Below are 22,337 nucleotides of genomic sequence, written 5' to 3'. Positions count from 1 at the left end.
TTTGTGATTTTTCCAGCCCCAGAGAATCTGGAATTTGTGGTTTTCCAGCCCCAGTGACCTCCTGGCAGAGGAGGAGGCAGCCTGGCAGATCCACAGGCACTGTGCTGATGGTGAAACTTGGTTCTTGCTGTGCAAACCTGGCTTTAGAAACCCCCAGGTCAGAGGGGCCCCATTTGTTCTGGAATCCTTTGTGATGTGAGAAAGCAGCAGCAGCAGCTGTGGTTGGGCAGCCAGCACTCCTGAGGGGGCACTCTGGAATATTTGGGGTTAACAGTCCCCAAACACACCAAAATCACTGGAATATTTGGGGTTAACAGGGTCCCCAAACACACCAAAATCACTGAAATATTTGGGGTTAACAGGGTCCCCAAACACACCAAAATCACTGGAATATTTGGGGTTAACAGTCACCAAACACAACAAAATCACTGGAATATTTGGGTTACCAGAGTCCCCAGACACAAAGGTCACTGGGATATTTGGGTTACCAGAGTCCCCAGACACAGAGGTCACTGGTTTGGGGCTGCCACCAGTTCCTCCCCTGCTGGGTTTTCCAGGGCTGTCCTGAAAGGCTGCAGGGAGCAGAGGGGACGCTGTGAGTGTGGCAGGTGCCATGGCCAGGGCTGTGCCAGGAGCTGCTCTGCCACCCTCAGCCCTGCCCACCCAGAGCTGCTGCTCCCCTCCCAGAGCAGGATTTCAGGGCAGCAAGGTTAATTGCTATTTGCCTTCCAAGCCTTTATCTCGTTTTTAACTCCTCTGCCTTTCATCTCCCCTCTCTGCTTTTTGAAGAACCACTTCTGGAGATTCCAGGCTCCAAAGCAGCTGCAGGTTCAGGGCCAGGGAGGATTAGCAGAGAGGATCATCTGCAGGCTGTGGTGGGCAGGATCCTGTGCTCCTGGGACACACATTTGATGGGAACAGGATTTAGGGGTGTGGGAGTCCCCAGTTCAGCTCCCAAGGGTGGCCTGGCCCTCTGAGCCCTGAGTGTTTCCTCTCTCAGCTCCATCTCTGCCTTTCTGTGTGAAATAAAAGCACCTTTAACCATCAGGTGCTCTCCTTGCCATGAAGATATTTACACACTTCAATAGAGGCAGCTCTCAGCGTTCTGTGTGAGTTAAGCAGATGGAGCTCGTGGGGTGTTTTTGCAGCCTCTCAGGGATTTCACTCATCCTCTCTGCACATCTCTGTTAAGCACTCAGACACCAAACCTGAATGCAGATCTCCAGGGGAAGCCTAAACGCTGGGTAATTGAATTTTCCATGGGCAAATTCACTGCCCTGCTCTTCTGCCTGGTGGCTTTGTTTGCCCTGGATGCTCCCAGTGTGTTGTTTCCCCCTCTGTGCTCTCCTGGGGCTCTCCAGGAGCAAAGCCAGCATCCTCAGCAGGGGTGCTGCCCTCCCAGCCCAGGGTCACCCCAGCTCTGTGTGCCTCAGCTGCTCCTCCTCCTCAGTGACTCCTGCCAGGCTCTTAACCATCCACATGTTTTATCAGCAGCCATCCTGCATTTGCTAACAATCTGCAGATTAGGGCAAAAACCATCCCCAGTGCCTGGTGAGCCCCTGCCCGGGCTGGGTGCGCTGATGGGGCTGTGCTGATGGGGCTGAGCCCACCTGGGCATGGCACTGCCAGAGGGGTGGCATGTTGGGGTGAGGTTCCTCCCTGGCACAGGTGCCCAGAGCAGCTGGGATCCCTGGCACTGCCCAGGCCAGGCTGGACACTGGGGCTGGGTCACCCTGGGACAGTGGGAAGTGTTCCTGCCATGGCAGGGGTGGATCTGGGTGGGTTTTAAATCCCTTCCAGCCCAAACTATTCTGGGTTTCCATGATTCTATGAATTTCACTGACCTGTGACCTTATCAAGGAGTGGAAGCACATTTATTTGACAGAATCTACTGTCTATAAAACTGTGCTAGCAACAACTGTATTTTTGTCCCTTAACTCTGTCTGAGTTTTCCCATTACTTTTCCTGTCTGGAAATCTGCCAGTCTGCTTGGTTTTCTCTACAGCATCAGCACTTTCTTTCTGATTTTTCCCCTCATTCAAAGGTGTATTCAAAATCAGCAGCACTGGGTCAGCTCCCTCTTTTAGATTCTGCTGTTCCTGATTGTGGCTATTTCACATCAGTGGCTTTTTTTTCATCTCACCAGTTCTCTTCTCTCTCTGTTTTCTCCCCAGTCTCTTTGCTGCTAATTCAGCTCATTGGAAACAAGAAGTGTATAAAAATCTGACCTCTGCTAACAGAGCTGCCCTTTAATACCTGTGTTTGGTTTGGATTTCAAGGGGCTGTTTCCTTCCAGGTAACACCAATGGCTTTCCCACCTGTGCTTCCACCAGGTGTGTCAGTCACAGGAGCCCTCCCAGCTCTGGTGCACGTCTCCACTTTTTCATTTCTTGTCTGCAGCTCGGCTCCCAGACAGCTCTGAGGAATCCACGGGGATGGGAGGATTTCATATTGACTCTAAATAAAAGGTTTGGAAAACCACACAGAGCAGAAACCCAATTCCCAGGGTTTCCCCGAGGAAGGGAAGGTTTAATCTGTCACCCCACGCCTGAGGCCAGCCCTGCTGCAGCAGCACAGCTGAGCAGAGCTGACAGCACTGGGGACCAGATCTGCAGGATTTGGTGCCCAAGCCCTTCAAGCATCCATCAAGCACCAATGTGAATTAAATCCTTACTCACAGATTCCTGCACACACATCAGGGACCAAAGCAGGACCAGGGGTGCCAAGGCTGGCATGGAAAGAAAACCCCAGGGCAGCTTCTCCTGCTGCTTTATCTGTGACCCCTGCTGGGCACCCTCTGCCTCTCACATCTTCCAGCCTTCTTCACAATCAGCAGAGAGGATTTCATTTTTTCTTTTTTTTTACAGAGTCTGTGATTACTTTTCATGAAGAGCAGGAAATGGGACTTTCAGGAGAATAGCACTAAGTACCAGGAGAATGATGAAGGAAACACAAGAGCTGGCTGTGGTGCCCAGGTGTGGGTCCTGGCAGAGCCTCCCTGTGAGGGGACACAGGACCCCAGAAATGTGATTTATGACCCCCCCAGTTGCCAGCAGAGACACACAGAGACACCCTTCTCTCTGCCTGCTCCAACATTTACAGAAACAGCCTGTAAATAGAATTATGGGAGTGTTTTAAATGGATTTCTGAGCCAGATTCAGAGCTATTCCCTCGCTGCATTTCCTAAATATAAACCAGAGCTTCTCTTGCTGGCACAAGCCTGCACCTTCCAGAGTTACCCCTGCCAACCCAAGGAGCTGGATTTGCACCTTTTGGGGAGTGCTGAGGTGCAGCTGCAGCTCAGGGAGGGGCTCAGGGAGAGGGGACACCCTGTGCCCAGCCAGGGGCACTGCCAGGGGCACAGGGCCAGCCCTGTCCTGCTCAGCTGGGAGAGGTGAGGTGTGCTGGAATTCCTGGCCTGAGCAGCCTCACATCGGGCCTGAGGGTCTCTGCTGTGTTTCAGACAGTTATGAGGTTAATCTGGAGTTATTTGGTGCAATGATGGAACCACAGAACCCTGGAATGGTTTGGGTTGGGAGGGACCTCAAAGCCCCGGCAGTGCCATGGCAGGGACACCTCCCACTGCTCCAAACTGCTCCAAACCCAGTGTCCAGCCTGGCTTTGGGCATTTCCAGGGATCCAGGGGCAGCCCCACCCTCCCAGGAACAATTCCTGCCCAAAATCCCACCCCCCTGCCCTCTGGAGCCCTTCCCTGTGTGCTGTCCCTCCATGCCCTGAGCTTTGCCCCTCTCCCTGCCCATCCCAGAGCTCTGTGACCCCTCCAGCTCCCCCAGCCTGCCCAGCAGCTCCTCCCTGCAGCATCTGCCTCCAGCCAGGAGCTGTGTGCTGCAGCTGAAGGAGCCTCTGTCTAATGAGCCTGTCCCTGGATGGCAGCAGTAATTAATGTGCATCACCCTGCAGGTTCCCACCTCCTCTTAATAGGCTGAGATTTTATCCTCTGGTTATAATTGCAAATTATGGTTAAAATTTTACATGCCTGGCAGTAAGCTCCAGCTCATTCCCCTGTGGGCACACGTGGGGATGTGGCTGAGATGGTTCCAGCCCCTCCTGCCTCTCCTGGCCCCTGCACTTGACTTCATCCTCACCTTCCTCTTCCTCTTCTCTTCTCTTCTCTTCTCTTCTCTTCTCTTCTCTTCTCTTCTCTTCTCTTCTCTTCTCTTCTCTTCTCTTCTCTTCTCTTCTCTTCTCTTCTCTTCTCTTCTCTTCTCTTCTCTTCTCTCATTATTCATTACTGTAGGAATCACTGCACAGAGGGGTGACAGACATTGATTCCAGATGCAGGGCAGGTGTGGGGAGGAGCTCAGTGCCTGCTTGCAATGGCCAGGTGAGCCTCTCTCCAGAAGAGGTTCACTCTTTTTAATCCAAACCTTTCCATCAAAGAAAAAAAAAAAAAAAAAAAAAAAAAAAAAAAAAAGAAAAGGAATGAAGGAGTAGGAGAGACCTTAAATCTCATCTCATCCCTCCCCCTGCCCCAGGCAGGGACACCTCCCACCATCCCAGCTGCTCCAAGCCCTGTCCAGGAGCTGGAACATTTTGAGAGATCCAGCAGCCACCACTTCTCTGGGCAGCCTGTGCAGCTCTCCTGGTGAAATTCAACCTGCTGGAAAACAAACACAGCTATGAACTCACTTTACATTTGGAAAGCTGCATTTTTTTAGCTGAAACCTGCAAGTGACAGAGAATCCAAATCGGGAGAATTTGTAGGATTTACAGTATAAATTATTAAAAGGGAAAGAAAAAGGCATTACTCATGAAAAGCACATTCCCTGTCGATCAAAGCTGCAAACAGAGAGAACTTTTCTAAAGGATCTGGCAGCCTTTGATAGGCTCTGTGGAAGCCTTGTCAGGTGTTTGGAGAGTGGAACGTGGAGCTGTCGGGCTCCAGAGCTGCTCCCTGTGTGAGGACAGCTCAGAGGCAGCAGAGGGGGGTGAGCTCAGCCAGGGGCTCCTGTGCTGCCTCAGGGGAAAAAAAAAAAAAAAAAAAAGGAAAAAGTGGAAGCTCAACAAAACCATTCCCTGGATGGAGAAATGGAGTTGCTGGGCCCAGCCCTGATGTGCCTCTCGTGGAGCTGCTCAGCTGAAAGCAGCACCTGCCCTGCCCCATTCTCCATCAGCTGCACGAGGGGAGCTGGGAGGCAGAGGAACAATTTATGCAGAGTGGGATCCGTGACGAAGTGGAGGCACTCTGGTGAATACAGGCATCTTTGTACAAGTGCCCAGCTGGCTGAGCAGCGGGGCTGGGGCTCTGAAAAGCGCCCTTGTTGTTCCACACTCACATCACGCCCCTGCCAACATGCCCTGGCTGGAGCTGCAGCATCCACTCCCCACTCAGCCCACTCAGGCCCAGTCCCAGCTCTGCTGGCATCGTTTCTGCAGGGCAATGTCCTCCCCTGGGTGCTGCCACTGCTGTTTGTAACCTGGTGCTCCCACTTTGTCCTTTGCATTAACTGGCATTTGGATTTCTGGCTGTTGGGCACTGAGATAACCAGACCTTGTCCTGTGTGGGCACGGGGGTCACAGAGGGGTGTCCAGCCTGCCAGGCAGCCCCACACAGCCAGCCTGGCTGGGGATGGGGCAGCAGCCTGGGAGAGACCATTCTCTCATCACCCATCGTGGGATAACACCTGAACTGCAGGATGCTCCCACTGCAGGGGAGGGAAGAGCCTGGAGAGCCCCTAGAGCAGCTGTGGGAAGGGCAGGGAGAGACTCTGCCCTGCAGCAGTGCCCTGGGAGGGCCGGTGGGAAGGGAGGAGTGCAGCTCTCAGGGCTCCCTTGGGGATGGGAATGGAGCAGGGAGAGGCTGGACAGCTGTGGGGATGCAGCCAGGGGACAAAGGGGGCTCCAGGAGGGGCTGAGCCAGGAAGGTGCAGTGGAACAGGGCCTGTGGTGGGGGGATGGATGGGGACAGCTTCTCACGGGTCCCCACTGTGCCTGTTTGGTCTGGGGGTTTGGGGTGTGGGGAGCACTGCTGACCCCCTGAACTGCTGCAGTGACACCCAGGCAGGGGAATGCAGTGATGCTGGCGGTCCCACCCTCCCTGGGCTGGGCGTTTCACCCCCCAGGCATTCACTGCCCCAGAGCTGCACCCCCTCAGCACCGCCGGCTCTCGGAGCCCATTTTGTCCAAAAGCCAGAGATTTAAAGGTTTCCTTCCATGACAAATGAGCGCCAAGGGACAAGCTCGTGTTCTGGGGGCACTTTGGCTGGCTCTGCTGGAAGGACCACGGCAGCTGCCAACGCTATATGGGGATCCCAGCCCAGAAATGGAATTGGGCTCTGACAAGAGAGCTGGGCACAGGTCGGTGCTTCGGCAGGGTCACACCCAGTCTGTCCTCGGGGACACGGAGCCCCTGGGGCGGGGGTCCGGATGCGGGTCCCATGTGCCATGTCCGGCCCGACATCACCGCAATGCTCCGAGATCTGCCCGAACCGGGGCGGGGGAGCCGCTCGGTGCGGGGAGAGGGCGGAGCTGCGGGCACGGAGGGGATCCCGGTGCTCCCGGTGCTCCGGTTCCCGTCCGGCGGGGGCTGCCGGCGGGGCCGTGCCGCCCGTGCCGCATTGGTTTGCGGCGGAGCCCGTCACCGTCACCGCGCCCAGATTGGTCCCCGCAGCCGGAGCCGAGCGACCCCCGGGCCCGGCCTCCTCCTCCTCCTCCTCCTCTCTCCTCCTCCTCCTCCTCCTCCTCCTCCTCCCTCTCCTCCCTCTCCTCCTCCTCCTCCTCCTCCTCCCCGCCCGCCGAGCGCCGCGGGCCCGGCAGCGCACGGGCACGGGCACCGCGCTCCGCTCCGCACCGAGCCGCCCGCAGCGGGGGCCGGGCCGGGCCGAGCCGAGCCGAGCCCCGCCCCGCACGGTCCCGCACCGCCCCGCACCGCCCCGCACCTCCCCGCACCGCCCCGCAGCGCGATGTGAGCCGCCGCTCCGCCGGCAGCGCCCCCCGCCCCGCGCCCCGGGAAGATGCTGAGCAGGTGGATGAGTGGCAGCAGCAGGAACCTGGACCGCGAGTACAACTGCACCGTGCGGCTGCTGGACGACAGCGAGTACACCTGCACCATCCAGGTCAGCTCTGCCTCACCGGCACCGGCACCGGCACCGGCACCGGGGCCGCGCTGCCCCCGCAGCCGCCGCGCTGCCGCCCGGCCCCGCAGACAAAAGGAGCGGAGCGGAGCGGCGGGGGCGGCCCCGCTGCTGCCCCGCGCCGCCAACAAAGGCGGCCCCCCCGCTGCCGCCGCCCGCCTCCCCCCGGCGCTCGGGCGGGGACCGGAGCGGGCAGAGCCTGCGGAGGGGCGCGGGGATGGCGCCGGGAGCGAGGCCGGCAGCCCGAGCGGGGCACGGGCAGCGCCGGGGCCGGGGGAGCCGCTCGGTGCGAGCGCCGGGCGCGGGGGCTGCGCGCAGCGCGGGGGGACGTGGGGGCGAAGGGGAGTGAGCACGGGGGATGCAGCGGGGCAGGGATGTGCAGGATGCAGCGGGGCAGGGATGCAGCGGGGCAGGGATGTGCAGGATGCAGCGGGGCACGGATGCACAGAGATGCACACGGATGCTCGGGGATGCACAAGGTTGCACAGGGGTGTACAGAGATGCTGCGGGGAAGGGATGCACAGGGATGCTCAGGGGTGCACAGGATGCACAGGGATGCTCGGGGGTGCACAGGGATGCACAGGGATGCACAGAGATGCACAGGGGTGCTCGGGGGTGCCGCTGGCACGGACAGACCCTCCCGGCCCCGCCGCAGCCCGGTGCCCGCTCTGCCTCCCCCGTGAGCGCCCGGCTCGCCGTGACGAGCGCTCGGGTTTTGTAACCGTCCGGAGCGGCGGGGCAGAACCGGCACCGGGGCCCTGGGCCCTGAGCCGCTGTCCCTGAGCTGCCGGCGCTGCGAGGGTCACCGCTCAGCCCGCAGATGTCGTGGGATGTGTCGTATTGCTGAAAACTAGGGAATCGCGCTCCCGGGCTCCTCTGGAGCGAGTCCGGGACCGGGACCGTGTGACCGGGGGCTGAGAGGAGCATCCCTGGCTCCGGCTGCTCCTGCGCTCCATCGCTGCCACCAGCATCATCCTCGCAAGGGAGCTCACGGGAACCTGTGCGGAGCCGCACGCCCGGGGATTGCTGCTGGAGGCGGCTGGCCCCGGCCCAGCCCGTGGGCGATGGAAAATTCGGGGCAGAGTTTTGAGTAAAGGTGACTCAACACGTCAGCAGCAGCTCCAGGCTCGGGGTGCCCGGCTCCCCGTGGGGCCGAGCGGGGCTGGACACCCTCCCATGGACAGGCACAGAGCTGCTCTCGGTGCTGGTGCCCAAGGACGGTTACCAAGGGTGCTGCAGGCTAGGGGAGGCACCGTCATTTTGGCTTAAGCAGCCTAAAACCCACAAACAGGGTGATTTGTGCAAATGCCGCTGAAGAACGGCGGCAACGCCGCGGGTCCCGCTCGCCTCCCCCGCCGGGGTTGTAAAGTGTGACCCAGTAAACAGCTCCGACAGCAGCCCGGTTCATTTGGCATAAGCCAAACTAAATCGTCTCTCGGAGGTTGTTTTTAATACTAATTAAATGGGGAACTGTCGTTCGGGAGAGAAAGTGTGGGCAGAGCAGTTGAGAAAAATCTGGATTTTCTGCCCTTAAGAACAATTTGACGAGGTGTCGTCATTCTGCATGTCAGTTTTTTTAAAGAGAAAATACTACTTGGCCCCATATTCGGGCTGGAATTGGATGTGCAGCATAGTAAACAGGGATTTCTGGCATTTAGCATGCGCGACCCGAGGGCTGGAGGATCCGCTCCCGCCGCCCTGACCAGCAAGGTTACCCCACCGAAATGTTTGCTCTCTCTCGCCGGCTTTCGCGCTGCCTCCCGAGCCAAGTATTTATAGCCCATGCGAAATTCGGGAGAGCACAGCGGGAATGTGTAATGTCTCGCGGGCGAGGGAGCCGCCACGGCGAGCGCTGAATGAGTTTTGAAGGTCATTCCCGCACGGGCGGAGATCTCCCGTCGCACCGGGACCCTCCCGCTCTGCCCCGCTGGGTGCGGGCTGTGCCTCGCTCCTCGGGCGGGGCTGCGAGTCGGTGCCCGAGGTCTGGCCGTGCCCGGTGCCCTCGCTGGCAGCGGGGATGAGGATGGGCTCCGTGCCCTCCCTGGAGCGTGGCCTGTCTGACAGGTCCTGGCTGCAGCGCTGGGCGTTTAAAGACGATTTTTAGGAAGGTTTATTTGCATTTCAGATAAAGGCATTGGTTAAATCTGTCATGAAGTTAACCTCTGGCTGTGCTTGGGGAAGGTGTGTGAGCAGGGGTTTGGTGCTGCCAGATGATACCTGAGCATTCTGCTTCTAAATAAAGCCTTTTATATTTGATTTCCCAAGGTTTGCATTGTTCGCATTCCCATGTTGAAGGAGCAGTTCATTGTCTGAGCTGGGATGAATCCTTCCTGTTTTTCTCCCAAATTTTCACTCCTGAGCAGCCCATCCAAGCAGGCAGAGGAGCCTGGAGGACTCATGGCTGGGGCCCCCAGATGTGCTGGGGGACAGGAGTGCCACAGGCCGTGGGTTGGCAGCTCCATGGACCTGCTGTTGTGGGGTTTTTTGTGAATTCCAGCGTTTGCTGGTTTGGGAAAGATGCTGGCCAAACATCTGTGTGCTGGTGCTGGGGCTCAGTGTGTGGTGAGCAGAGCTGGGCCCTCAGCCCTGCCAGGACTTGGGCCCTCAGCCCTGCCAGGACCTGGGCCCTCTGCCCTGCCAGGACCTGGGCCCTCTGCCCTGCCAGGACCAGGGCCCTCAGCCCTGCCAGGACCTGGATCCTCAGCCCTGCCAGGACCTGGATCCTCAGACCTGCCAGGACTTGGGCCCTCTGCCCTGCCAGAACCTGGATCCTCAGACCTGCCAGGACCTGGGCCCTCAGCCCTGCCAGGACCTGGGTCCTCTGCCCTGCCAGGACTTGGGCCCTCTGCCCTGCCAGGACCTGGATCCTCAGCCCTGCCAGGATCTGGGCCCTCAGCCCTGCCAGGACCTGGATCCTCAGCCCTGCCAGGACCTGGGTCCTCTGCCCTGCCAGGACCTGGGCCCTCTGCCCTGCCAGGACCTGGATCCTCAGCCCTGCCAGGATCTGGGCCCTCAGCCCTGCCAGGACCTGGGTCCTCTGCCCTGCCAGGACTTGGGCCCTCTGCCCTGCCAGGACCTGGATCCTCAGCCCTGCCAGGATCTGGGCCCTCAGCCCTGCCAGGACCTGGATCCTCAGCCCTGCCAGGACCTGGGTCCTCTGCCCTGCCAGGACCTGGGCCCTCAGCCCTGCCAGGACCTGGGGCCTCAACCCTGCCAGGACCTGGATCCTCAGCCCTGCCAGGACCTGGGCCCTCAGCCCTGCCAGGACCTGGATCCTCAGCCCTGCCAGGACCTGGGTCCTCTGCCCTGCCAGGACCTGGGGCCTCAACCCTGCCAGGATCTGGGCCCTCAGCCCTGCCAGGACCTGGGGCCTCAACCCTGCCAGGACCTGGATCCTCTGCCCTGCCAGGATCTGGGCCCTCAGCCCTGCCAGGACCTGGAGATGTTTGGGATCAGCACCACAGGCCAGGGGGCACCAGGAAGGCCATGCAGGTGTGTGGGGCCATCAGGTGCCAGAAGGCAGCAGTGCCACCCCTGCCCCGTCCCCTCTCACCTGCCAGTGCCACCTGTGGGCGTGGGCACCCTGCCCAGAGTGTCCCCAGCCTGTCCCCAGCCTGTCCCCAGCCTGTCCCCAGGGACAGGGGGCTCACGGACAGGCACAGCCATTCCTGGAGCTGCTTTGCTCATCTCCGTGCTGAGGGGCTGCCCCAGCCCCATGTGTTTCATTTGGGTTTCACCCTGGTGCTCTGCAATGAGGGGCTGTCCAGTTTGGTGTATTTAATTTGGGTTTCACCCCTGGTGCTCTGCAATGAGGGGCTGTCCAGTTTGGTGTATTTAATTTGGGTTTCACCCCTCGTGCTCTGCAATGAGGGGCTGTCCAGTTTGGTGTATTTAATTTGGGTTTTACCCCTGGTGCTCTGCAATGAGGGGCTGTCCAGTTTGGTGTATTTAATTTGGGTTTTACCCCTGGTGCTCTGCAATGAGGGGCTGTCCAGCCCTGTATTTAATTTGGGTTTCACCCCTCGTGTTCATCAATGAGGGGCTGTCCAGCCCTGTATTTAATTTGGGTTTTACCCTTTGTGCTCCATGCTGAGGTGCTGCTCCAGCCCCATGTGTTTAATCTGAGTTTTACCCCTCGTGCTCTACAATGAGGGGCTATCCAGCTTAGTGTATTTAATTTGAGTTTCACCCTTTGTGCTCGATGCTGAGGGGCTGTCCAGCCCTGTATTTAATTTGAGTTTTACCCCTCCTGCTCCATGCTGAGGGGCTTTCCAGCTTGGTGTATTTAATTTGAATTTCACCCCTGGTGCTCTGCAATGAGGGGCTGTCCAGCCCTGTATTTAATCTGAATTTCACCCTTCGTGAGGGGCTGTCCAGCCCTGTATTTAATCTGAATTTCAACCCTCGTGAGGGGCTGTCCAGCCCTGTATTTAATTTGAATTTCACCCCTCGTGAGGGGCTGTCCAGCCCTGTATTTAATCTGAATTTCACCCCTCGTGAGGGCTGTCCAGCCCTGTATTTAACCTGAGTTTCCAGCAGGGACTGGCGCGGGCTCCTCGCGGTGGAAGCAGCTCTGGAACACCCAGCACAGCTGCGGTTTTGCTGTCAGAGAGTTGCTTGTCTGAGGAAATGGTTTAAATTCTTCGCTGTGGTGTCGGTGGCGGCATAAAAGGTTTGAAATAATTAATGATTTGCCGTTGCTCGATGCATCAAGCGTTTTCCTGAAAAGACAGTGGTGTTTAGTTTCAAACCCCAGTAGAACGACAGGAACGTGGAGATGTGAGAAAACAAACCCGAGGTTTCTCAGCTGCAGAAATGAGAAGTTTCTTGCCCGAGCCGGGAGGGGATGGGAGCGAGCTCTGGCTGCAGTCGGGACGAGCCCGCTCGGAGCTCGGGAGGAGCCCGGCAGGACCATCCGCAGCAGGGAGCACAGAGGGGTTGTGGCAGTGGAGGTTGTTTGTTCTTTATATTGTATATATTGTATATATATTGTTTTATCTTGGCGGTTTTGCTGCTCCCGGGAATGCGTTAGGAGCTCGCTGCTCCTGCACGGTGACACCTCTGGGGGGACACGGCCGCAAACCCGGGGCTCTGTGCCCCCGCTGTCTGTCTGTCTGTCTGTCTGACTGTCCCACAGCCCTCCCTTCCCTCCACAGATGGAGCCCGAGGGGGGGGACAGGGAGCGGGGGCAAAACCAGTGTCAGAAATGGGGGTGGGGGTGGGATGGGGGTGCCAGGGTGAGGATCCCGGGCTGGGAGTCCCAAATCCCAGACTGGGGGTCAGAACCCCGGGTCAGGCTCCCCGAGCATCCCCTGGTCCTGCAGAGCCCCTTGGCAGCCCCAGGGTGAGGGTCCCACTCTGGGGGTCCTAGGATGAGAGTCCCAGGCTGGGGGTCGGTCCCAGGATGAGGGTGCCCAACTGAGGGTCCCAGTCTGGGGGTCTCAGGATGAGGATCCCGGGCTGGGCTGAGCTGGGCTGGGCTGGGCTGGGCTGGGCTGGGCTGGGCTGGGCTAGGCTGAGCTGAGCTGGGCTGGGCTGGGCTGGGCTGGGCTGGGCTGGGCTGAGCTGAGCTGGGCTGAGCTGGGCTGGGGCTGGGCTGGGCTGGGCTGGGCTGGGCTGGGCTGGGCTGGGCTGGGCTGGGCTGAGCTGGGCTGGGGCTGGGCTGGGCTGGGCTGGGCTGGGCTGGGCTGGGCTGGGCTGGGCTGGGCTGGGCTAGGCTGAGCTGGGCTGGGCTGGGCTGGGCTGGGCTGGGCTGGGCTGGGCTGGGCTGGGCTGAGCTGAGCTGGGCTGGGCTGGGCTGGGCTGGGCTGGGCTGAGCTGAGCTGGGCTGGGCTGGGCTGAGCTGGGCTGGGCTGGGCTGAGCTGGGCTGGGCTGGGCTGGGCTGGGCTGGGCTGGGCTGAGCTGAGCTGGGCTGAGCTGGGCTGGGCTGGGCTGAGCTGGGCTGGGCTGAGCTGAGCTGGGCTGGGCTGGGCTGGGCTGGGCTGGGCTGGGCTGGGCTGGGCTGGGCTGGGCTGGGCTGGGCTGAGCTGAGCTGGGCTGGGCTGGGCTGGGCTGGGCTGGGCTGGGCTGGGCTGGGCTGAGCTGAGCTGAGCTGGGCTGGGCTGGGCTGGGCTGGGCTGGGCTGGGCTGAGCTGAGCTGAGCTGGGCTGGGCTGGGCTGGGCTGAGCTGAGCTGAGCTGAGCTGGGCTGGGCTGGGCTGGGCTGGGCTGAGCTGAGCTGAGCTGAGCTGAGCTGAGCTGGGCTGGGCTGGGCTGGGCTGGGCTGAGCTGGGGCTGGGCTGGGCTGAGCTGAGCTGGGCTGGGCTGGGCTGAGCTGAGCTGAGCTGGGCTGGGCTGGGCTGGGCTGGGCTGGGCTGGGCTGGGCTGCAGCGGGCACAGGGAGCTCCCTGGGTCCAGCCAGGCTGGGAGCATCAGCGCAGCTCTGCTGCTGGCTGCTCGAAGTCATGTTTTTATTCATGGCCCGGGAAGCGTGTTTGCAGCAGAAAGCAGCGCTGTGCCCAGCTGTGCCCAGCTGTGCTGCGAGCTGGGCTGCCGGGGCAGCGCCTTCGCCCCTGGCTCCAGATTTGCGTACATTTGGTTCTGTGCGCTCGGGAGGGAACTGCCTGAAATGCGCAATGAGCTTGAAGGGAGAACAGCAGTCAAAGCAGAGCATTTCATCTCCCTTTCCTCTTCAACTGATGTCCAAAAGATACAGAAGGCAGCCGAGGAAAACATCCACTGGAGATGGGGGACAATATTCACCCACATTTCAGCGGGAGCAGGACCCCGAGTTGTTTTGCAAACCCGCGGGAGATATTTCAATATTCTCTCGCTGTTCTTTCTCCGCCAGCAGAAATGTCTGTTTTCTGCTCTCTCACACCTGTTTTACAGCGTTACCCGCTGTGAACCCGAGGCTATTCCCCTCTCAGCAGCCGATTTCCTGACAGAACTATTTGCTCCTCACCTTCCCCTGGAAGATGCTGGAGGCAGATCTGTCCAGAGGCGGGTCTGGGCGCGGTGCCCGCGGGCAGGGGCTGGGCAGCACAGCCCGGGACACAGGAGCTGCTCCTCCTGCGCGGCCGAGCCGCGATGTGCAGCACAGCTTTCCCTGAGCTGGGAGCCGTGAGCAGCCCCCGCGTTCTGTGTCTGAGTCAGGCTCCGGGAGCCGGGGGATGGTGGCCACGGGGGTGATGTCAGTGGCCACGTGCTGGCAGTGCCAGTGCTCACACGGGGACAGAGCTGTGACAGCTGCTGGGATCCTCTGTGACACCTGGCACTGGTCACTGTCACCTCTCAGCTCCTGGGATCCTCCCTGACCTGGCACTGGTCACTGTCCCCTCTCAGCTCCTGGGATCCTCCCTGACCTGGCACTGGTCACTGTCCCCTCTCAGCTCCTGGGATCCTCCCTGACCTGGCACTGGTCACTGTCACCTCTCAGCTCCTGGGATCCCTCCTGTGACCTGGCACTGGTCACTGTCCCCTCTCAGCTCCTGGGATCCTCTCTGACCTGGCACTGGTCACTGTCCCCTCTCAGCTCCTGGGATCCCTCCTGACACCTGGCACTGGCCACTGTCCCCTCTCAGCTCCTGGGATCCTCCCTGACCTGGCACTGGCCACTGTCCCCTCTCAGCTCCTGGGATCCTCTGTGACCTGGCACTGGCCACTGTCCCCTCTCAGCTCCTGGGATCCTCTGTGACACCTGGCACTGGTCACTGTCACCTCTCAGCTCCTGGGATCCTCTCTGTGACACCTGGCACTGGCCACTGTCCCCTCTCAGCTCCTGGGATCCTCTGTGACACCTGGCACTGGCCACTGTCACCTCTCAGCTCCTGGGATCCTCTCTGTGACACCTGGCACTGGCCACTGTCCCCTCTCAGCTCCTGGGATCCTCTGTGACACCTGGCACTGGTCACTGTCCCCTCTCAGCTCCTGGGATCCTCTCTGTGACACCTGGCACTGGTCACTGTCCCCTCTCAGCTCCTGGGATCCTCTCTGTGACACCTGGCACTGGTCACTGTCACCTCAGCTGGCTCCTCCTGTGTATGGGATGGGCAAGGAGAGATCCCATCACAGAGATGCCATCAGTGACCTGCTGGAGCTGCCCTCAGTCCAGGGAAACTCCTCTCCTCTCCTCTCCTCTCCTCTCCTCTCCTCTCCTCTCCTCTCCTCTCCTCTCCTCTCCTCTCCTCTCCTCTCCTCTCCTCTCCTCTCCTCTCCTCTCCTCTCCTCTCCTCTCCTCTCCTCTCCTCTCCTCTCCTCTCCTCTCCTCGGCCAGGGAAGGTTTGCAGTGAGGGAAGTTCTGGGTTTATTTTCCATCAGTTTTTGGAGGGCAGGCAGTCCCTGCTCAGCCTGGCAGAGCCCTGCATGCTGCCCCTGCCATCAGCCACTTGTTTGTGGGCAGAAAACCCAATTATGGTTTGGTTACAGCCAGCTCTGGAGCTGCCTCTGCAAATAAGAAGGTTTCAGGTCAAATTCTTTTCTTTGAGATGTTTCCAGGGTAAATTATTGCAGCAGTGGGGGAGCAGTTTCCCAGTGATGATCTGGAATTGCTGTGAGGCTGGTGAGTCTGCAGGGCTGGTGGATGCTGGGGCTGGGGGTGACTGGCAGGGATCACTGAATCACAGAATCTTTAAATGCTTCGGCTTGGGAGTTCATCTTCTTGTCCCAAACCCTTGCCATGGGCTGGGACACCTCCCACCAGAGCAGGTTACTCCAGGGGTGAGGCTCAATGCCCTCCTCTGACAGGATTAGTGGTAAAAATATAAAGTAAGAAACATATAAATGAATAAAAAATTGCCAAAATATACCCCATCGTGATTTGTGGGTTCTCCTTGTATTCCCATCAGTGTTGCATCCTCTGTGGCACTGGTTGCTCTGTAAAATCTGATTCTGTTTACAGACAGTGCCTGGCCCTGAGTCTGGTGTTCCCCAGGAATGAGCTCCGGGTGCTGGTGGAGGAAAACTCTTTTTGTTTCCAAGCAAAACCAGAATTTCTGTGACTGTGGAGGGATGGCCTGACAGGACCAGCTGGGCACTTTGTCCCTCCTGCTTTGCCCTTTTGAAGCTGCAGGCCCTGCTCTGCCCTTAATTACACTTGGGCATTAATTACCCTCCAAGCACATCCCCTTCACCCTGTCTTTGTGGCAGCTGAAATTCCACGAGGAGCTCAGTTAATTGTGCACACAGAGCACAGGATGCCCTGGTGCTCCCTGCAGCTCGTTATCTGCCAGGGACTGGGGGGTAAAATGCAGGAAAATCAGATTTTGCTGGGCAGGGTCAGCGGCTGATCCTGTCAGAGCTGGGTTATGTAAGCAGGGCTGTGCTCAAACCATCCCTGCACCAGCCCAGCCTCCTCCTGCAAGCCAGGGCTGCTCTGAGCTCCTTGCTCCTGGCCAGGAAAGGTGCTGTGGATGGAAAGGGCTCCTCTGCAGGCCAGGGAACCCCCCTGGCTCCCTGTGCTGGGAGGATGGAGAGGGTGGGAATTCCTCCTGGGAGCTGTGGGCATTGCTGGCTCCACCCTGGTGGTTTTTTCAGGATAATTCTCCATAATCATTTCCCCATCCCTGCTGTGGCACTTTGGGCTGGGAGCCTCCCTTGGCTGAGTCCCATTTCCCTGCCCTGGCAGTGCCAGGTCTCTGGGCAGCTCACTGCAAGCTCAAGGCTCACACATTTAATTTTCCTGTCTGGCAGCAGAGAGCACAACCCCAGGCTCCTGACAGGGACACATCCAGCTCCCAGCAGACAGCCCAGGTGGATTTCCCCATGGTTATCACAGCAGCTCCCACAGGCAGCCAGGCCCTCACTAACGGGTGATGTCAGGGTCTGATCAATGCTCAGCCCAAAATAGAATATTTTGGCTGCATAGGGTCTGTTGCCAAAGACTTTAGTTGTAGTGGCAGATGTGTCACATCCATGAGGGGCCTGTGTTTTTCAGAGGGTTTGTAGTGGCTGTTCTCTTGCCCTGGAACACAGGCTGCCATCCCAGAGGAAACATCCAGCCAGTGCCTGCAGGGCATTTTCCTTTCATAAAGAAATGGCAAAAATCGAGTCAGCCATCCTGGAGCTGCAAAGAGGCTTTGAGAAGGGATGGATCAGGTAGCAAGGGCAGTCCCTGAGACACTCAGCTCCTGGAATGGGCAGGGAATGGGGCTGGGGAAAGCTGGAATCCAGGAGGGTCATGCTGGAGAGTAATGAACTTGCTGAGCAGGTACTTTCCATGAATCGATCTAGCTCTCATCAGCCTTGCACTGCTGACTAATATTTCTGGCCTGCAAGTAAAAATGGCTTTCCAAAGGAAATGTGGGACGAGAACAGAGTGTTTTTGGGACTCAGGAAGGCTCCAGGCTGGGTTTGTGCAGGGCTGGGGGCAGAGCACTGAGCTGGAGGAGCGGCTGAGCCCACACCAATGCTCTGAGCTGAACTCCCTGCTCTGCTCTGCTCCCTGGGCTGGGATTGCCATGGGAACAGGGGAGCAGGGCTGCTGGCACCAGGGGACAGTGCCACCACCAGGGAGGTGTCCCTGTCCCCTCTGCCCAGCCCTGGGCACGTCCTGGTGCTGGGTCAGCGTTCCTGCAGGAGCTGTGCCATTCCCCATTCCTGTTCCTATTCCCATCCCAATCCCATTCCTGTTCCCATTCCCATCCCCATTCCATCCCCATCTCCATTCCCATTCCTATCCCCATCCCCACTCCCCATTCCCATTCCCCATTCCCAGTGTCCTGGTACTGGGGTCAGTGTTCCTGCAGGAGCTGTGCCATCCCCATTCCTGTTCCCATTCCCATCCCATTCCCATCCCTATCCATCCCTATTCCCATTCCCATTTCCCATCCCCATTCCCATTCCCATTTCCCATCCCCATTCCCATTCCCATCCCCATTCCCATCCCCATCCCCGTGTCCAGGCTGAGGAATTCACTGTTCCAGGTGAGCAGCCTGGCACGAGTTATCCTGGCACGGGCTGTGCTGAGTGCTCCTGGCTCCTCCCGGGTGTGCTGGGGGAAAACATCCCAAACATGCCCTGCTGAGCCCCAGGGGAGCTCCTGCTGTGAGTGCTGCAATTATCCCGGGCTGTGTGCTCAGCAGGGAGGGGCTGGGGGCTCTGCAGCTCCTGAGGTTCACTCAGCCCCTTCAAATATTCATGGCCGTGCAATCCACACGCTCTTGGAGCAGCTGTGGATGCTCCTGCCCTGCTCTGCTTGTGGGGAGGCTCTGGAGGGCTCCTGCCTGCCGGGGGGGCTGCAGCCACCAGGGACAGGTTTGGGACTGGGGAGGGTCCATGGAGAGCGACTGGAGAGCTCCGTGGTGTGAGGAGGGGCTTTGGGGTGGGACAAGGACAGCTGGAGAGCTGCTCAGCCACGGGGTCATCCTGTGCCTGCCCACACAGCTGGGATGGTGGCATTGGAATGTGGGACTAGGATGGTGGCACTGGGACGGTGGCACTGGGACTGTGGCACTGGAACGGTGGCACTGGAATGGTGGCACTGGGACGGTGGCACTGGGATGGTGGCACTGGGACTGTGGCACTGGGATGGTGGCACTGGAACGGTGGCACTGGAACGGTGGCACTGGGACTGTGGCACTGGGATGGTGGCACTGGAATGGTGGCACTGGGACTGTGACACTGGGATGGTGACACTGGGACTGTGGCACTGGAATGGTGGCACTGGGACTGTGGCACTGGGATGGTGACACTGGGACTGTGGCACTGGAATGGTGGCACTGGGACTGTGGCACTGGGATGGTGACACTGGGACTGTGGCACTGGAATGGTGGCACTGGGACTGTGGCACTGGAACTCTGGCACTGGAATGGTGGCACTGGGACGGTGGCACTGGGATGGTGGCACTGGGATGGTGGCACTGGAATGGTGGCACTGGGACTGTGGCACTGGGACGGTGGCACTGGGACGGTGGCACTGGAACTCTGGCACTGGAATGGTGGCACTGGGATGGTGGCACTGGAATGGTGGCACTGGGACTGTGGCACTGGGACTGTGGCACTGGGACGGTGGCACTGGAATGGTGGCACTGGGACTGTGGCACTGGGACGGTGGCACTGGAATGGTGGCACTGCACGGTGGCACTGGAATGGTGGCACTGGGACGGTGGCACTGGGATTGTGACACTGGAATGGTGGCACTGGAATGGTGGCGCTGGGACGGTGGCACTGGGACTGTGGCACTGGGACGGTGGCACTGGGATGGTGGCACTGGGATGGTGGCACTGGAATGGTGGCACTGGGACTGTGGCACTGGGACTGTGGCACTGGGACTTGGCACTGGGATGGTGGCACTGGGACGGTGGCACTGGAATGGTGGCACTGGAATGGTGGCACTGGGACTGTGGCACTGGAATGGTGGCACTGGGACGGTGGCACTGGACTGCGGGGCTCAGGACGCAGCAGGGGCAGTGCCCGAGCCCGCAGGCGTGTCCCACCCGCCCGGGAGGGGCAGGAACAGGTTTTGGGCAGAAACAAAGCCGGCTGGGAGAAGCCGGGTGCCTTCCTGCCCGAGGGACTGCTCCTGCCAATCTGCCACGTTTTATCTCACGGGATAAAAATAGAGCGACTGGCGGGCAGCAGCCGCACATCCCGCGGCCCCAACGAGCTCTTACGGTAATTACCTTGGGAAAGGGCTGGAGAGGAGAGAGGCTCAGCTGGCAAAGCTTTGTAGCAAATGGGTCTGAGCCCCCCAGAAAGGTTTATAAGAAATGGGTCTGAGCCCCCAGAAAGGTTTGTAGGAAATGGGTCTGAGCCCCCAGAAAGGTTTGTAGGAAATGGGTCTGTGCCCCCCAGAAAGGTTTGTAGGAAATGGGTCTGAGCCCCCAGAAAGGACAGATAAGAAAAGGGTTTGTGCCCCCAGAAAGGACAGATAAGAAAAGGGTTTGTGCCCCCAGAAAGGACAGGATCCCTTAGAGGGGCTGGGGGAGACACAGGAGAGGGTTTTGGGACGGGGGATGGAGGGACAGGACACAGGGATGGCTCCCACTGCCACAGGGCAGGGCTGGGTGGGATTTTGGGATGGAATTGGGATTTGGGATGGATTTGGGATTTGGGATTTTGGGATGGAATTGTTCCCCCTGAGGCCGGGCTGGAGCCCATTCCCCACGGAGCCTTGGCCCCCCGGGTCAGTAAATAACCCCTGGCAGCCCCGCATTGCCCCCAGCTCTGTAAATCCATTTACCCCGCGCAGGATATCGTGCAGTAGGTAAATAAATTACCTGTCCTGCTGCTCCATCTTCCTAACGAGCCCGATGCCATCTAAAGAGCATAAACCCGGGAGCGCCTCTGTGAGTCGCGATCTGCCTCTGTGAGTCTCGATCCGTGTCTGTGAGTCTCGATCTGTGTCTGTGAGTCTCGATCTGTGTCTGTGAGTCTCGATCTGTCTGTGTGAGTCTCGATCTGCCTCTGTGAGTCTCGATCTGTCTGTGTGAGTCTCGATCCGTGTCTGTGAGTCTCGATCTGCCTCTGTGAGTCTCGATCTGTCTGTGTGAGTCTCGATCTGTCTGTGTGAGTCTCGATCTGTCTGTGAGTCTCGATCTGTCTGTGAGTCTCGATCTGTCTGTGAGTCTCGATCTGTCTGTGTGAGTCTCGATCTGCCTCTGTGAGTCTCGATCTCTCTCTGTGAGTCTCGATCTCTCTCTGTGAGTCTCGATCTCTCTCTGTGAGTCTCGATCTCTCTCTGTGAGTCTCGATCTGCCTGTGTGAGTCTCGATTTGCTTTTCTGAGACTCGATCTCTCCCTGTGACACGGGCTGTCTCCGGGCAGGGCAGCTCCTTCCCGGGTAATCCTGCCCCGCCGGGTGTCCCCGGTCACCGCAGGTCGGGAGCCCGGGCAGGGCTGGGACTGTCCGGGACTGACCAGGGGAGGGGATGGCAGCTGGGCTGGGTGGCACTGCTCAGGATTGGCACCAGAATTGTCACCTGGGCTGGGTGGCACTGCTCAGAGCTGGCACCAGGGATGGCACCTGGGCTGGGTGGCACTGCTCAGGATTGGCACCAGGGATGGCACCTGGGCTGGGTGGCACTGCTCGGAACTGGCACCAGGGATGGCACCTGGGCTGGGTGGCACTGCTCAGGATTGGCACCAGAATTGTCACCTGGGCTGGGTGGCACTGCTCAGGATTGGCACCAGGGATGGCAGCTGGGCTGGGTGGCACTGCTCAGAGCTGGCACCAGGGATGGCACCTGGGCTGGGTGGCACTGCTCAGAGCTGGCACCAGAATTGTCACCTGGGCTGGGTGGCACTGCTCAGAGCTGGCACCAGGGATAGCACCTGGGCTGGGTGGCACTGCTCAGGATTGGCACCAGGGATGGCACCTGGGCTGGGTGGCACTGCTCAGGATTGGCACCAGGGATAGCACCTGGGCTGGGTGGCACTGCTCAGGACTGGCACCAGAATTGTCACCTGGGCTGGGTGGCACTGCTCAGAACTGGCACCAGGGATGGCACCTGGGCTGGGTGGCACTGCTCAGAGCTGGCACCAGGGATGGCACCTGGGCTGGGTGGCACTGCTCAGAGCTGGCACCAGGGATGGCACCTGGGCTGGGTGAAAAATCAGAGTGAGCAAAAATCAGAGTGCTGACAAATCCATGTGAGCACAAATCAGAGTGAACACAAATCAGAGTGCACACATTAATGTGAACACAAATCAGAGTGAACACAGAGTGCACACAAACCAGAGTGCACAAAAATCAGAGCACAAATCAGAGTGAGCACACAAATCAGAGTGCACACAAATTCATGAGAACACAAATCAGTGCACACACAAATCAGAGTGTGAACACAAACCAGAGTGCACACACAAATCAGAGTGCACACAAATCAGAGTGAGCACATTAATGTGAACACAAACCAGAGTGAACACAGATTTCCCTGCGTGTCCCACAGGTTTAATTCCATTTGTGCTCCCCTCTCCTTTAGCAGGGATGTGCTAATCCCATGTGAAACCCACTCTGATGTGAGTAAGTGGAACAGACAGGCAGAACCTTTCCTGCATTAAAGTGGAGGCACAGAGCCTTGTGCATGCATGGAGTGTGATCTGAGACATGATACTCAGGTTTTACACAGAGTGTGATCTCAGACATGATCCTCAGGTTTTACACAGACAGAGTGTGATCTGTTAAACACACACAGAGTGATCTGTTAAACACACACAGAATTATCTCACACATGATACTCAGGTTTTACACACAGAGTGATCTATTAAAATAACACAGAGTGATCTGTTAAACACACAGAATTCTCTCAGACATGATATCTCAGGTTTT

General features: G+C 58.8%; 1 protein-coding gene across 2 annotated transcripts in view; it reads left to right on the top strand.

Annotated features, from left to right (window-relative positions):
- The first annotated feature begins 6,960 nt into the window (after window positions 1-6,960).
- The window catches only part of FRMD5 (FERM domain containing 5), a 56,679-nt gene continuing 41,302 nt past the window's right edge, over window positions 6,961-22,337 (top strand). For both annotated transcript variants that reach the window (XM_056500236.1, XM_056500235.1), the window contains exon 1: window positions 6,961-7,076. In XM_056500236.1, coding sequence (XP_056356211.1) covers window positions 6,975-7,076 — 102 coding nt within the window. In that variant the 5' untranslated portion in view covers window positions 6,961-6,974. The remainder of the gene's footprint in view (window positions 7,077-22,337) is intronic.

This window comes from Oenanthe melanoleuca, chromosome 10 (assembly GCF_029582105.1).
Source record: "Oenanthe melanoleuca isolate GR-GAL-2019-014 chromosome 10, OMel1.0, whole genome shotgun sequence".
NCBI classification, from domain to species: domain Eukaryota; kingdom Metazoa; phylum Chordata; class Aves; order Passeriformes; family Muscicapidae; genus Oenanthe; species Oenanthe melanoleuca.
This window is presented reverse-complemented; position numbering and strand designations above follow the sequence as displayed.